The 14,922-nt window shown below is 39.5% G+C and overlaps 1 protein-coding gene across 1 annotated transcript in view; it reads left to right on the top strand.

Annotated features, from left to right (window-relative positions):
- Positions 1 to 626: 626 nt before the first annotated feature.
- Positions 627 to 14,922, top strand: part of FGF12 (fibroblast growth factor 12) — a gene marked incomplete at both ends in the record, with an annotated part of 353,542 nt that continues 339,246 nt past the window's right edge. The window contains one exon of the mRNA XM_082840461.1: positions 627 to 717. Coding sequence (XP_082696587.1) covers positions 627 to 717 — 91 coding nt within the window. The remainder of the gene's footprint in view (positions 718 to 14,922) is intronic.

Raw genomic sequence — 14,922 nt, forward strand, 5'->3', positions numbered from 1 at the left:
TCCTTTCCGCCGGATTCCCACGCCGGAGTCGCCCTTGGCCCGCGCGCAGCCCGCGGGAGCGCTGCCTTCCGGCCTGGGAGCTCCTCTCCGCGCCCCGCAGCCCCGCACGGCGGGGGCACAGAGGCGGGCGGGCGGCCAGGGCTCACCGCCCGACGCGGAGAACAGAAACTGAGGGGGTGTCCCGAGCCCCCAGGCCAGAAGGCCAGGGACCCCGGGGACCCCGCCCTCTTCCCTCCCTGCGCCCGCACCTGGAAAGGGGCAGCAACCCACAGTGACGTCCTCCGCGCAGCCGGTGCGCTCACCCTCCAGCCCGCAGCCCCGCCGCCTCCTTCGGGAAGTCCCAAAGTGTCACGGTCGAGCCCGCTGGGGTGTGGCCGCGCCTCCCGCTCCCCCAGGGGCTGTCCCCAGCCGGGCGGCCGTTCCTACTCCCCGCCCGGCCCCGGCCCCGCGTCCGCTGTGCTCCTGCCCTGGCCCCGGCTCCGGCCCCGCCAAGGTGCGAACCGCTCTCCGCCCGGGACGCACGGACCATGGATTCGGGATCCGGCTTCCCAAGACAGGCCGCCTTTTGGTTGGACAATTAGCGGAGGTGGGCGGGGGGTTGACCATCCCCACACACGCGCTTCTCCATGAAGATTCTTGAGCTTTCTTTGAAGAAAGGAGTGCATATGCTGCAGTGTCTCTGTGGAAGGAGCCTGAGGTCCAGCAACAGTCTAAGTGGTGAGAAAATGTTCCTTCCTTAGCCCTAAACCTGCAGATGCCCCCCCCTTCCCTCCTCCTCATCCCCTCTCTGCCCCCCCCTCCCCCCCCCCCCCGCCCTTAATCAGCGCTGTAAGTGATGGAAGGAAGGCGTTTCCTTACTGGGGCAAGATAATGGCCCCGTCGCCGGTTCTGTCTTTGGATTTTTTTTTTTTTTTCTCTCTTAAATCCCTGAAGTCATCCGTGTTTTATAGAACGCTTTCGCTGTCGCCTAGCGCCTGAGCTGGAACCCGCGGGTCTCTTTCCGAGGGGTGCTTACAGTGACCTGCTTTCGCACTTCCTCGCGGCTGTCTCCTTGTGACCTGCGAGGGCGGCGTGCGACTTGGAGTTGCTCAAAGTCTTCTCTTGAGAAGTTGCTCGTGCGTTCGACAGGAGAGGGGACTTTTAAACAGGTGGCTGGCCAGGCAGGTATCTTTTATTTTTCTTGCTTGTCTGGAAAGTAGACATCTGGTCATCGTCAGTGAGTGCCTTTTGCCCTGGAGCTCAAGAAATTTCTGAACTGATGCTGAAACAGAAGAGTCCCAATTAGGCCTGGGTTTAACCGACTGGGTCCCTCAGGAAAAGCTCAGGGAGGGAAAGAAAGAAAATCAGACCCTTTTAATGACCTGCGATATTGAGAAAAACGATTAAAAATTTTAATTAAAAAAAGAAGTACAACCAAGTAAGTGTGATACTTCTCTGCTGAAGCCTTGAGGATGAGGCGAACTGTTTCACCACACTTTCCATTGTCCATCTCTCTCTTTCTTCAGGTGTAAGTTCTCTTTAAAGTGGTTTTGTCCAGTAACCTTGCTAGTGCTAATCCAGTTTTTGTGTCTTTGGGTTTCTGTTTACAAAATTGGGGGTGGGGTGTGAGGAGAGAGGAAAGGCACCCTTATTATGTCTAAACAAATGTCTCTTTGTAAAATAATTTTTTGGTACATAAATTCCAAATAACTTTAATGTTCAAAAATTTAACAATATTATAATAGGCTTCAGGTTTAAAACTTCATATGTTATTCTGGGGGATCTGATTCATTTGGTTAAGTACCTATTTTCAGTCTGTGCGGGAGCTATGAAGATTATATTTGGAAAGATTAGAATATATATAGGTTTCATTCATCCTTTCTAAAACTTCGACTTTCTGCTTACTTACCACTGTAAATGAAAAATAAAACCATTGTAAAAGAACTAATTAGTTAATTTAACTACATGTGAAATATGAGAATATACACTTTTGAAATGAAATCAGCAATGAGATCTCATATTTCTACTTTTGTTCAATTCAGATTATTTAGACATTATCTTTTGCCAGCATATTTGTAAGGGCTGAAATATATCAAATAACTATATTCTAAACTAACATGCTTGATGTTGAAGTTTTATGTTTGAAAATACATATTTCAGGAAGCCAGCAGAGATGTATGTTAATATTATTTGTTTTTCCTTGTCTACATTAAGTAAAACATGAATAGATTATAACTTGGATATATCTTTCCTAAATGTGAAAAATTTGAAAGTATGTATGGTGTGTGATAACGACCTCTTGTAAAAATAGATAACATGTCAATTTACATACAGAGTCAGTCTCTCAAATATTAACAGATCCAAACAGAAGTGGTAATATGTGTGAGGGAGAAGCATAGGTTGTTGCAAAGTCATGGGACTTAGAATCAGAAGACCTAGCTATAAAGCAGTCTCAATAAAATCACTAACAATCTTTCAAACTCAGTATTTTCATCTGAAAAAAAAGTGGAAATAATGATAGCTCTAGGCTGTTCCCTATTTCTTACTGGATCCTAGATTTAACATGTGATCCTATGAAAACTGTTGCGCTTTATATACTCATTGTTATTTAGTGGGGTGGTTGGTTATTTAGTGGGGTGGTTGGTTAGTGACAGTTATAACTATCACTCTAGGGGAATTCTTGTAAAATGGTATAGTCACAAGTTGTGAAGATGAAGGTTCCTTTTGAGTGGGTTTTTATGTCATAAGCCTAATATTCTTCACTATTTCAGTAGTGCTTCAATGGCTAAAACGAATAAGAATCATAAAATATACAAAATGATCATCACTTCCTTTTAGCTTTCATTTTCAAAAGGATTTTTGTTGTTTTATGTAACATTTTCAGTGTTAATGTCAGAAAATTCAAAACGTTAGTGCTTACTATTAGTTCATTTGTCTTGCAGTACTTAACAAAAGCAATTTGCTAAGTGCCTACTATATGCAAATGTGTAGGCATTACTACTCTTCACTTAGTATTTTGGGTTCTCCTCTTGGGCATTTTGCAGGATAGCATTCTCGAATTCCCTTGAACTTACGTATGGCCATATGACTTGCATTAACAAACAAAACATGAGCAGAAGTGACATGCCTCACTTCCATGTGGAAGGTTTAATAGCCAGAGCACACTTCACCTTCTGCTGTGACCTTCTGATGATGTTCAAGGTAGTGGTTACCCCATCTGTCTGTGTCCCTGAGTATCTGTAGTAATAGGGCTTTACTATGTGACCCATGATGGGCATTTAGCACAAATGAGAAGTTAAAACTTCTTTTTGTAAGTAACAGATTTTTAAGATTATTTGTTATCTAGCCGATCCTGATTGATATAGTAAGGCAGTACAGTTTAACTTAATAAAATTTAATGGAAGATTATTGGGCTCTGTTTAAGGTTCTTTCTAGTCAAACACTTTAATTTCTCTATGATATCATCTGTAGTATATAATGAATTGACGTATTGGTTTCCTTTCCTAATCTTTGAATAATTAGTTTAGCATACCAAAGTATGCGTTTTTGTCATCAAGTAAGTTAGTGCCTGTCCTGAAACTAGTGGGTACATTGCTTCTTAAATGGTGTTTATCATTCCCCCAAAGATATAATGAAGCTCCACTGATATTTTAGATTATTCTTTCAAAGTGGTAGTTTAACTGAAAGACCCTTAAGGACTCAGGTGCTCCTTTCTACTTACCTTGCAATGTAGAAACTACGTTTTGATACCCCCAAGTTCCTGGAAAGAAAGAGCTAGCTATATTACCTGAAAAACAGTGCAAATGTGGCAACTCTCATCTCTGCTGCAGTTTTGCCAGACAAAAGAAAACACAAATAAAATTGTTTTTCTCTCAGCTTATAAACTAAGAGCTGTGTGCCTGTGAAGAAAACCAGGGCAGTAGTTTATGGTGAAGGGATTGGGCTGAATGCTCCATCTGGGTCATGGACCAGCAATCCATTTGCTTGGCTCTGGGTTAAGTAAAGCACAAGAGAGGAGGGAAGGCAGACTTTTCCAGAAGCCTTGGGTATGTTTGTCATGCCAAATAGCCCTCCACAGCTGGCACCCCTCCCTTCTTCCTGTCTTTATCCATCTTAGGATAGAAAGTTAAAGAAACATGTCTCTGGCTACAGGGGTTGCCATTTTTCAATTTAGCAAACACTCTTTGTGGACCGATTGTTGCTAGGCTCTGTGTTAGGCACAGGAGGCCCAGCAGGGAGAGAGATGGACAAGCAAGAGGTACCATACTAGGCAGGATATGATACATGCCAAAAGTGGAGTACCTGGGAGCCTCCGTTTATTTCAGTTTAACAATCTCTTACCTGAGTTAATGGTCTATGGTAAGAATCATCTCAAAAAAGGAATAATTAATTCTGCCTGGAATTCGTGTTTATCTCCCTGAGCTTGAAAAAGCATTTAGGAATTCAAAAGGTAGTGCTGGGTGAGGCAGATGGGGGCTCTCATGAAAAGGAATAGTATCTCTGTATATTTTACTGGAAGAATGTGTTTGAATAAGACATAGATATAAAAAAGCAATGTTTTACAAAGAATTAGCCTACAACTCATTAAAGCCTACCCAGCATTGCTCATACTCAGATATCCTGCCTAGTTATCTGTTATACCTCTCCTCTGCCCCTCCTTCAACCTAAGTCCATTTGTTCACAGCCAGATATAACACATCAGCTTCTAAGAAGGGTGCAAGTTTTATTCTCTGGTATTGGAGTCAGAAAGAGACATCCAGGGAGTACTTTTAGATCTGTTCTCTCAATTTCCATGGGATATCTTGAAACAATGAAGCTTTCCTTTGTACAATTTAGTGTATGAAATTGCTACCTTTATGCTGTGTTATTTTCATTGCACAATGTTATGAATGCCATGTCCGAATATTACTTCTAATGCCAGTAAGTGTTGCAGAGTATTCGCATTTCCTAGGGTGAATATCAGAAAGATACTGTGAATCTGCCAAGACAATCTCTCTTGCTGAAATGATCTTTCTTGTTTATACATAAGCTTCTAGTACCGTCCTACCCTCTCCACTCATTACTGTTTATAGAAACGATAGCATTGCAGTTGGTGTCACTGATTGCCCACGTTGCTGCTTCAATGAAGCCAGCTGGGATTCGATTGCATGGTCTTTAAATAAAACTTAGTGGCACAAAATGAATCTCTTTTTTTGAGGGGAGGGGGGTTGTTGCTAGCTGGATCATGCTCTAAGGCACTAATTATTTGCTTAACTTGGAGGAACTTGAGAATCAGTGAATCACCATGTTGGCTCAGTGTCTGACCTTGGCACTGAGGAACTTGTGGGTAGGTAGCATAGATAAAGTCTTTATGAAGCCATTCTCAAAATGACAGTGATGAACCACTTACCCCCAGCCCATTTTAGCACTCTGTAAGTAGCTCACGGACTGGGGATAGTGAATGTGCCTGTGGTTCCAGCCACCCAAAGACTGGAGCCAGATTAATTGAGAACAGGAATTCCAGGCAGTAATGTTCTGTGCCAGCCTGGTACAAGGGGATGGCCTGGAAATGGTGAGAAACAGAGTGAAAGATTGGTGGTGCATTTTCTTAAACTGCCACAGTATGGAAAGTAAAGAATATCTGTCACTACTTTTGGCCTTTGGCTTCCAAACTTCACTACAAGTTAGGCAGGATAGCATTTTTCTTTATAGTTATATAATACAGATTAGGGGACCAAGCCTTACCCAGGTGAAGATTCATATGTCTATGTAAGTTTATTTTCTCCTGAAAAATTTTAAATTTATAAATGTATCTATATTTAAAATATCTGTGCACTTATGCAAGTGTGTGTGTGTATGTGTGTATCTTTGTGTCTTTGGTTAAATGTGTTCAAAATTGTTAATGGCAGTTACCTTTAGGGAGTTTGATGGCAGAGACTTGTTTTCTGCTTAACATATTTCTATATTATTTGAATTTTAATGAAAATGTGTTCCCTTTTTAATTTAAAAAACTAGTGATATATATTTTAGATTATGCAGTTTTCTGCTCATAGCAGGAAACTTTGAAAATGTAAAATCTCTATAGAATAAGAAAATCACTTATAAAACCATAACCTCAATATAATCCCTTTTATTCTTGGTGTGTGAATTTTAAAAACAAAAGTTATCACATGAAAGTTATATGCTTTGTTTCTTTTCCTATGCGCTTAAACAGTTATTCTAAATATGGAAAGAGACACTCATTGAAATATTTGGAAAATACTTTTTTCTAAGAGGAATTACAAGAAGCTGTTAATAGTGCTTAGTAGGAGAGAGATACTTTTGGGACAGTGGAAAAGGAGGGTTCTTTTTAGCTTTGTGCATTTCTACATTGTTTCTAATGATTTGTACATATTGACTTTATATATATAAAGGAGGATATAGCTGGGTGTGAAATGGTGAACCATTTGTATTTTCTTTTTTTAAAACTCATATATGTTAAAAAACACTAACAGAGATGTCATTTTGCCAAAAATTCTTCTAAATATGCCTTTAAATTATAGAATGACCTCACATATCTATGCTATAATTGTCATCTGCCTACTGTTGGATCACATCCATTTTTCTAAGCCTTTAAATTTTGTTTTAAAGAATTTTTGACGAATATCTTTGTGTAGCGATCTTGGTGTGTGGTGGGCTTAGGGGATGGTAATCAGTTATAACTTTTCTTTCTTCTCCTTCCCTCTACCTTCTACCTTAATCCTGAGTTCAAAACAATTGAGAAAATAAAATTGTGAAACAGATAGCTATTAATGTATCTGCTTTCTTCCTGGATTGCTGGACAATTGGATTAGAGAATGGTCAAAATTGAATTTAACACCAAACTAAATCTTGATGTATGCGAACCACTAGAGGGAAGTTTGGATCTATAGAGCAGGCCCACCTGCCAAGAAATCCACCTTTACCCCTGCTGAACCCCAGTAGCAGAGCAGAGAGATTTGCATTCCATATTTACCTCTAAAGACAGGTCTGGGACCAGAGCTATTTTTGCCTACCCAGAAGCTAAGAATGTGTCCAGCCTGTGAGTAGGCAGATCCACAGAGACAGAGAGAGACCACAGCAGGCTAAGCTTCACTGGCCCCATTTTTTCTCCCCAGTCTCACCAATCAGATAAGTTTTTCCTCTTCCTTGTGAAGGAATGAGAAGGGTGGATGGAAGGGCACAGAACTCTCTTCCCATTTGTTGGAAAAGACAAAAGAGCCTCTTTTGTGGACCAAAAGTAAATGAGGAAAGTGGGAGCAAAAATTTATTCTTACAGTGTGTAACTTTCAAAGGCATAACTATTTTTAAGGGTGTTGATATATCCATATATTCTCCAGTAACTTACACTTTTGACCACCGTATAATATTTTCCTGGCTGTGTGTGACTGTGGGCTAGTTACCTGTGTCTCGTATGTAAAATGGGGCTTAACAATAGTTCTGAGTTTATAGGGTTGTTCTGAAGATTAAATGCATTAATATCTGTAAGGTTCTTAGCCTGTGAAAGCCTGAGCACTTGGTATTTAGTATTTCCTGCTCTTCTTTTTCTTGCCTTTCATCCCTCCTGGTGTTATAAAATACCAAATGCATGCTGTTAGTGTGTGATTTATCCCATCTTAGTCTTTCTCTTAATTTAAGGTAAAAAAATGTGCACCATACTAAATCTTAGGATATATCTAATATTTTGATCTGTATGCTTAACTTTCCTTTATTGTTTAAGACAGGTCTTTATTCTGGTAAAAAGCTATAGGAGTCTGAATCTAGCCAATTTCATTTGTGAAGATTCCAGTTTGTTTTCTTAAAACTAATAATTATAATCACAGCATTAAGGAAAATTCTGGATTTTATTTCATCCATAAAATTCTGGATTTTATTTCATCCATAGAAAATGGAATTGCAGAGTAATTTGGCTCTAACAGGTAATTTGGATGATATTTTTTTTTCTTTTAGTTCCAATAACATTTTATTTAAGGACATGGAATCTGAATTTTATATAATTTTTACATGACACACAATATTATTATTTTGATTTTTCTCAACTATTTAAAAATGTAAAAACTGTTTTTAGCTCATGGGCAGTACAAAAACAGGCATCAGGCTGGATTTCACTCACAGGCTGTGGTGTGCTGACCCCTGCCATTTCCATTACTCGTCACTATACTCGAAAGTCTGCATGCACCTACACCATTGGCAACACCAGGCATTACCAAACTTTCAAATCTCGCCAATTTGACAGGTGAAATTGTATCTTAGTTTGGTTTAACTTTACTTTGCATTTCTCTTTCTATAAGGAAAGTAAATGATCTTTTCTTATTGGATGATATTCTTTTAAGTGACTTTTGATGACTGGATTTTTGGAATTAAACATAGCAGCACAAACCTTATTCTTAGGAGTTCATGTTGCTCAAGTTTTAACTCTCTGTTGTGTTGGTAGATTATTTAGAAGATCAAAACAGGAAGCAACCAAGAGTCACATTACATTTTATTACTGTAGAATCAGTGTGACTGAAAAAATTCCTGACCTCCTCAGGACTAAGTAAAATCATTTTAATTTATTTTCAAGTCCTGGCCGCTAGGCTCATTCAGTAGATTGCTGTTTTTCCATTCTTTGTTGTGTTTCTCTCACTAGGTCATTTCTAGGAAGTACTGAGAGGTATTGCCACGTTCCACAAACATGTCCTGGTGTTATTCAACATGTCTGCCAGTATTCTTCACTCTGAAACACTGAGATGCCGGAGCTTTGTTACTCTCCTCTTTTCAATTTTAAAGAAAACCAGACTGTAGGTCTTCCGAATAATTTACTGAATACTTGAGGAAAGCAGAGGTGTATAGCAGTGCAGAGAATGGAAATCTAAAGGCAGACATTAACTATTACTGCTCCTAAAGTCCATGGGTCATGTCCTTCTCTTAGGAGAGCCTCCTGGTCATCTCTGTGTAACTCCTGGACTATCTCTGCATAATGGATATTCTTTGTTTCCCCCAGCATTTAGGAACTACTTCTCCAGGTTCCAGAGAAACAATAAGGTAATTCTCATTCCCCTTCCAAGGCTCATTGATTTTCTTATTGCAGGATGGCTGAGAGTGAAGCATCCATGTGCTTTAGGAGAAACACTCACTCACAGCACAGGACATGGTCTGGCCACTCCTGGTCCAGAAAAAGCAATCATGGTAGTTACCAGCACATTTCCAAATGTTTAGGTTATTCCATTTTAAATAGTACCAGCTGAGGTGTACCAGATGTCACCCAGGTAGCCTTACACCTTTCTACCATCTATCTTTCAAAGTAGATTGCAAAGAGCATCAGTCCTGCATGGTCTCATCTCAGAAACTCTTGGGACAAACAAGATAGCTCCTCTAAGAATGAACAATGATTTTCAAATAGGGCAGCCTAAATGCAGGGGAGAATTCTTTAGCTCTGCATGAACTTGGTTCTGTTCAAAATATACCCAATTTAAATTACTGAAAAAAATACATAACATCTCAGATAGAAGCATCTGCTTCAATGGTTGGAGCAGTTTTACAGCGACAGAGACTAGGAAATTGACATATTTGTATGATTAGAAAGGCTCGACAAGGTAGTCTGTCTGAAAACAAGGTAGTATGTTTCTATGACAAGGGGAAATTCTAATTTTTACCTGAGGGAATACAACTCACTAACATCCCCCTAAAATGCTATCTATCCAGTTACAAGAATTTTAATGTTCAGCCTCACTTACTACCCTATTGCTTGAAGAGTTGAAAAGTTTTGGATTTTTAAACCAAAGATATTATGGAACATCACTTCATTTATATGTCTGTTCATCCAGCATTTAATGAGACCCACACTATGTGCCAAGCAGTGGGTCTGCATGAACCCTGTTCTAAAGTAACTCATACTTAGATAAGGGAGATAATAACTGAGCACAACTTATCCTAATTAAGATATCAATGATGTCTAGTGTCTAAGTATAGTGTGTCATTATTCTAGAAGGGACTGCTATGTTGGTAGTAGAGATAAACTCTCCCTAATATTTTTTTAGGTTATCTTCTCTGATAATTGCTGTTTGCTGCTGTGATTGTTTACATGTGCTCTGTTCAAGTTCTAGTTGAGTAGATTGATTGTTAATTTGTTTTCCTCAAGCTGGAAATATTCTAGCTGTAGTTTACATTAGGCTAACTAGCACTGGATGGATCATCATTATGATTTTGTTTTCCAAGATGCAATACTCTGGATTCTATTTTTTCAACTGAAATTGGAATTGGGAGGGCACAAGAAGGAAAAGGAGATAAAAGATATATAGTTTGTTTTTAAGGTTAAAATACAGAAATGGCCAGAGATTAATATAACAAACACTAATATACCTAAGACTCAAAATGAGCAAATTATTAACATTATGCGATATACATTTCAGATTTTCTTAAAATGAAGAAGTCAAGCACTACCGATAAAATTAAAATCACTTAGAACTATCCCCAGCTCTATTCCAGAATCCCTTCCTCCTCAGGGGTAACAACTATAATGACTTTGGTGTGTGTCCCTCCCATCCATATGGGAGGTTCTGTAGAGCTGAAAGTAGCCAGCTTCCTCAAAAGATGGAAGTACGTTTCTAAGGCAGACATGAAGACTGATCTTCTTAATTTACTATGTATCATATATGATGCTGTTTTGAGTGTTTCTAAAATTTATAGATGAGGTCTTGAACTGTACTTATCTCTCTGCATCTTATTTTTTCACTCAATTATGTGTTTTTGAAATTCATCCCTGTTAAGACAAATGTATCAAGTTCAGAAACATGAAGCTGGGTGTGAGGGATTCAATATTTCTAGCTGAAAGCGTGGACCGTGGAGCCAGGTTGCCTGGGTTTGACCTGACTCTAAGACTTACCAATTACGTGACCTTGGACAAGTTTCTTAACCCCTCAGGGCCTCACTTTTCTGATTTGTAAAATGGTAATAGCACCTACTTTGTTGGGATGTGGTGTGGAGCAAAATGAGTTAATGTATTTGAATCTCTTGGAATACTTTCTGACACTTACTAAGCGTAGTATAAAATATTTATTATCTGTATGTTCATTTGAGAACGTGTATTGACTTATAGTAGGAGGAGCAACCTTGCTTGGCTAATATTCCCTGATTTTTTTACATCCAGCACCATGCTAACTAGAAAAGAAACCTCTGTGTCCAGGCTTGGATTCCTGTCAGAGGCAATTAGGTGTTGAGAATGAGAGGTCACCTAAACTGGAGAGGTTAGTAAATCACTAAGAAAGAGTCATCTTGGGGAGCTGCTATATTTACAATGGATAACCAACAAAGACCTACTGTATAGCACAGGGAACTCTGCTCAATATTATGTAACAAGCTAAATGGGAAAAGAATTTGAAAAAGAATAGATACATGTATATTTATAACTGAATTACTTTGCTCTCTATGCCTGAAACTAACATGATGTTGTTAATCAAGTATACTGCAATATAAAATAAAAAGTTTAAAAATAAAAGAAACAATCATCTTTTGATTAAGGCTGTTGCACAGTGGACTGGCATCAAAGGAATTTGCAGCATCTGCCTTAGTGTTTGGGTGTTTGGTTTGACTGTATCACATACAGCACTCAAGTGCTACAGAAACACCTGAGAATGGTCTGATGTTCAACCCTATTTCCCTTTGATTGTATGCTACACCGCCCCTCCCCTCTCTTGGGAATTGTAAATTGGTGTACTTTGTCAACCCACCTTTTGAATTGAGAGGAAGTGGTTCTTGGTTGAGCTGGAACTACAGTGAGTGCTTGAGACTGAAGCAAATCCCTCTAGAGATTCAAGAGGAAAAATAAATGAAAGAACAGGTGGAGCTGAGACTGTCCGATGACTTCAGATCTGTGTCAGTCCTACTTTTCAAGCCACTTGGGCCTCCTTAGCAGGTTCTGCAGAGCTGAAAATAGCCAGCTTCCTCAAAAGATGGAAGTATATTTCTAAGGCAGACATTAGGACTGATCGAAGGCTTTGTTCTGATTGATCTCTTCACCTCCTGAAGCTTTTTGGTATGACCAGGTTTCAGTGATTCTAATGAACCTTGTTGTCAACCTCACACCACAGATATTAGGAAGCAAACATAATGCCTGTGCTGTAATCTTCTCACAAGGAGGGACCAATTATATTATGCGTAGAGCATACGTGACTCAAAATGTAGAACTGTAATATTTAGGTCCTAGCAACAATTTTAGGAATTGAATACACACTTTCATTTGACAGTTGAAGAAACAGTCCCAACAAACTTGAGACAGTTATTCAAAACTCCGTATCTGTGTGAAGTGGCTGGATCTTTGAATCCAGGACTTTTAACTCTTAGTATATAGAATTTGGACACTAATTTGCAATGTTTCTTTCGTTCACTCATTTCATGAACTTAGGCAAGATTTTTAACCTCTTTGAGCCTCAAAATCCTCATCTCTTGTATAAGGAACATAAAATCATCCTTGTATCCATCAAAGCACTGTTGGAAATCTAATTGAAATAGTGTGTGTGCTAACTGGCAAAATCTAAAAAGCATAATAGAGATACAACATTTATTATTACTAGTTTATTATATTGGATGCATTTATGACAAAAGGCTCTGTTGGAGATAAAATAAAGCTCCATTTTATATTGTCTTGGAGAGGGAGTTAATGGCAGAAGCCAGTTTTATCAACATGAAATTTATAGCTTCTTTGGCATAAGAATTGTATCTTCCAGTAGCTATCACATCTTGCTGTACATGAATTTTTCTGGTCAACGGCACGGAACCTTTTCAGTCTGTGTTGTAAAGTGGTACAGTACGATAGAGGTTAAGGCATTTTGTTGATTTAACCTTCCTTTAAACTCTTCCACAGATGACTACTAACTAGGGTCTTGCAAAGGGTGTGGTAATATATTCCAGTGTCCAGAGTGTAACTTCTATTATTGAGGGCTTGTGCCACTTAGTTCTCAGTCTATGGTGAGCAAATATACACTATATTAGAGTTTAATTCCTGGGATCTGCAGGCACTTTTGTCTGTGAGGCAGAAAGAGTAAATGAGCTACTTTTAGGTAGAGCAATCACATTAATTGACAGCAGATTCTAATAAAAATAACAACATAGACAGGAGGAAATAGCAAAAGCTCATGTGAGCACTAACAGTCAGACGTATTCTAGACATAATTGGGTTCCTAGTATGTGCTTGGCGTTGGGCATGTAGAGATAAATCAACTCCTGCCTTAAGTAATTTGTAGTATGGCAAGGGAAAGAAGATATAAGCAACAAACACATCTTCATGGGTAGGTGCTAGACCAAAGGTAGAAACAATTTACCTTGGAAACAGAGAGAGATGAGAGCAGTTCCTTCTGCTTGGTGATGTGTGTGTGTGTAGTCAGGGAGGCTTATCTGGGAAGGCTTCAGCGAAATATGCTACCAGAGATGCATTTTAAAGAATAAATAGGCATCCACCTTGCATAGAAAATGATGAGGAAGGGCATTTTGGGTAAAGGAAAACATGCGCTGAGGCATAGGGCCAAGAAAGAGCATGTGTTTCAGGCTAAATTTGCTCATTCTTTCCTTCATTCTTTCACTCATTTATCAACGACCTACTCTTTGCCAGGTAGTGTTCTAATTGCTGGGGATTCAGTGGTGAGCAAAACAATCTCTATTTTAAGAGCTGACTTTCTGGTGCAGAAGTAAAACAATAAATAAATAAACAACTAACATGCATATAATAAAGTGTCAGGTGGTGGTAAGTGCTATAAAGAGAAGTAAACACATTAAGGGGTTAGAGAGAGAAAGGAAGATGTCTTTAGATACAGCAGTCTTTTCCGAGGGAATGGCTTTTAGGCAGAGACCAAAGGAAGCGAGGGATCAAGCTTGCATTACTCAGGGAAAATTTGCTCTAGCTGGAAAGAGCAGCAAGTGCAAAGATCCTGAAGTAGGAATAGGCTTGACATATTCGAAGATGAGGGAGAAAGGCAGCGTGGCAAGAGCAAGATGAGATGAGGAAAAATGGTAGGAAATGATATTGTTTATTGTATTGTAGACTGTGGCAAGTATTTTGGAATTTATTTTGAGAGTTATGCAAAGTCATGAAAGGGTTTTGAACAGGAGTGTGAAAAGCCATTTATATTTTAAATGGATCACTCTGGCTGCAGTATGATAGTAGACTGTATCAAGGAGACTGTTTAGGAAGCTATTACAGTCTTTCTGGTGAGAGGCTTGGAAGAGAGTCAAAATGTGTTAGGTGGTGAGACGTGGTCTGAATTGGGATATATTTGGAGGTAGAGTTGATAGGATTTGCTAATTGAGAGAAAGAGAGAAATCAAAGGTGACTCAAGTAATATGCCTGAGCATCTAGGTGAAGAGGGATGCCTTTCATTGAGTTGGGAAACAAAGAAGGGTAGAGTTGCTTTGGGGAGATAAACTCAAGTGTTCTGTTTTGAATATGTTCAAAGTGACATAGAATAAAAGATAAACATTGAATAGAGAGATAAAATTCTGGAATTTAGGGAGTCCAGAGCCTTAGATATGAATGTATGAATAATCAGCATATAGTTGGTATTTAGAATCCCAGAACTGTGTTCAGTTACATAAAAAATTAGTGTGGGGACTTCCCTGGTGATGCAGTGGTTAAGAATCCGCCTGCCAATGCAGGGGACACAGGTTCGAGCCCTGATCTGGGAAGATCCCACATGCCGCGGAGCAACTAAGCCTGTGAGCCACAACTACTGAGCACGCACTCTAGAGCCCGCAAGCCGCAACTACTGAGCCCGTGTGCCACAACTACTGAAGCCTGTGCACCTAGAGCCCATGCTCCACAACAAGAGAAGCCACCACAGTGAGAAGCCCACACACCGCAATGAAGAGTAGTCCCCGCTTGCCACAACTAGAGAAAGCCTGTGTGCAGCAACGAACACCCAACGTAGCCAAAAATAAATAAATAAATTTATATATATTAAAAAAAAGAATTAGTGT

This window comes from Leucopleurus acutus (genome assembly GCF_964270905.1).
Source record: "Leucopleurus acutus genome assembly, chromosome: 5".
NCBI classification, from domain to species: Eukaryota; Metazoa; Chordata; class Mammalia; order Artiodactyla; family Delphinidae; genus Leucopleurus; species Leucopleurus acutus.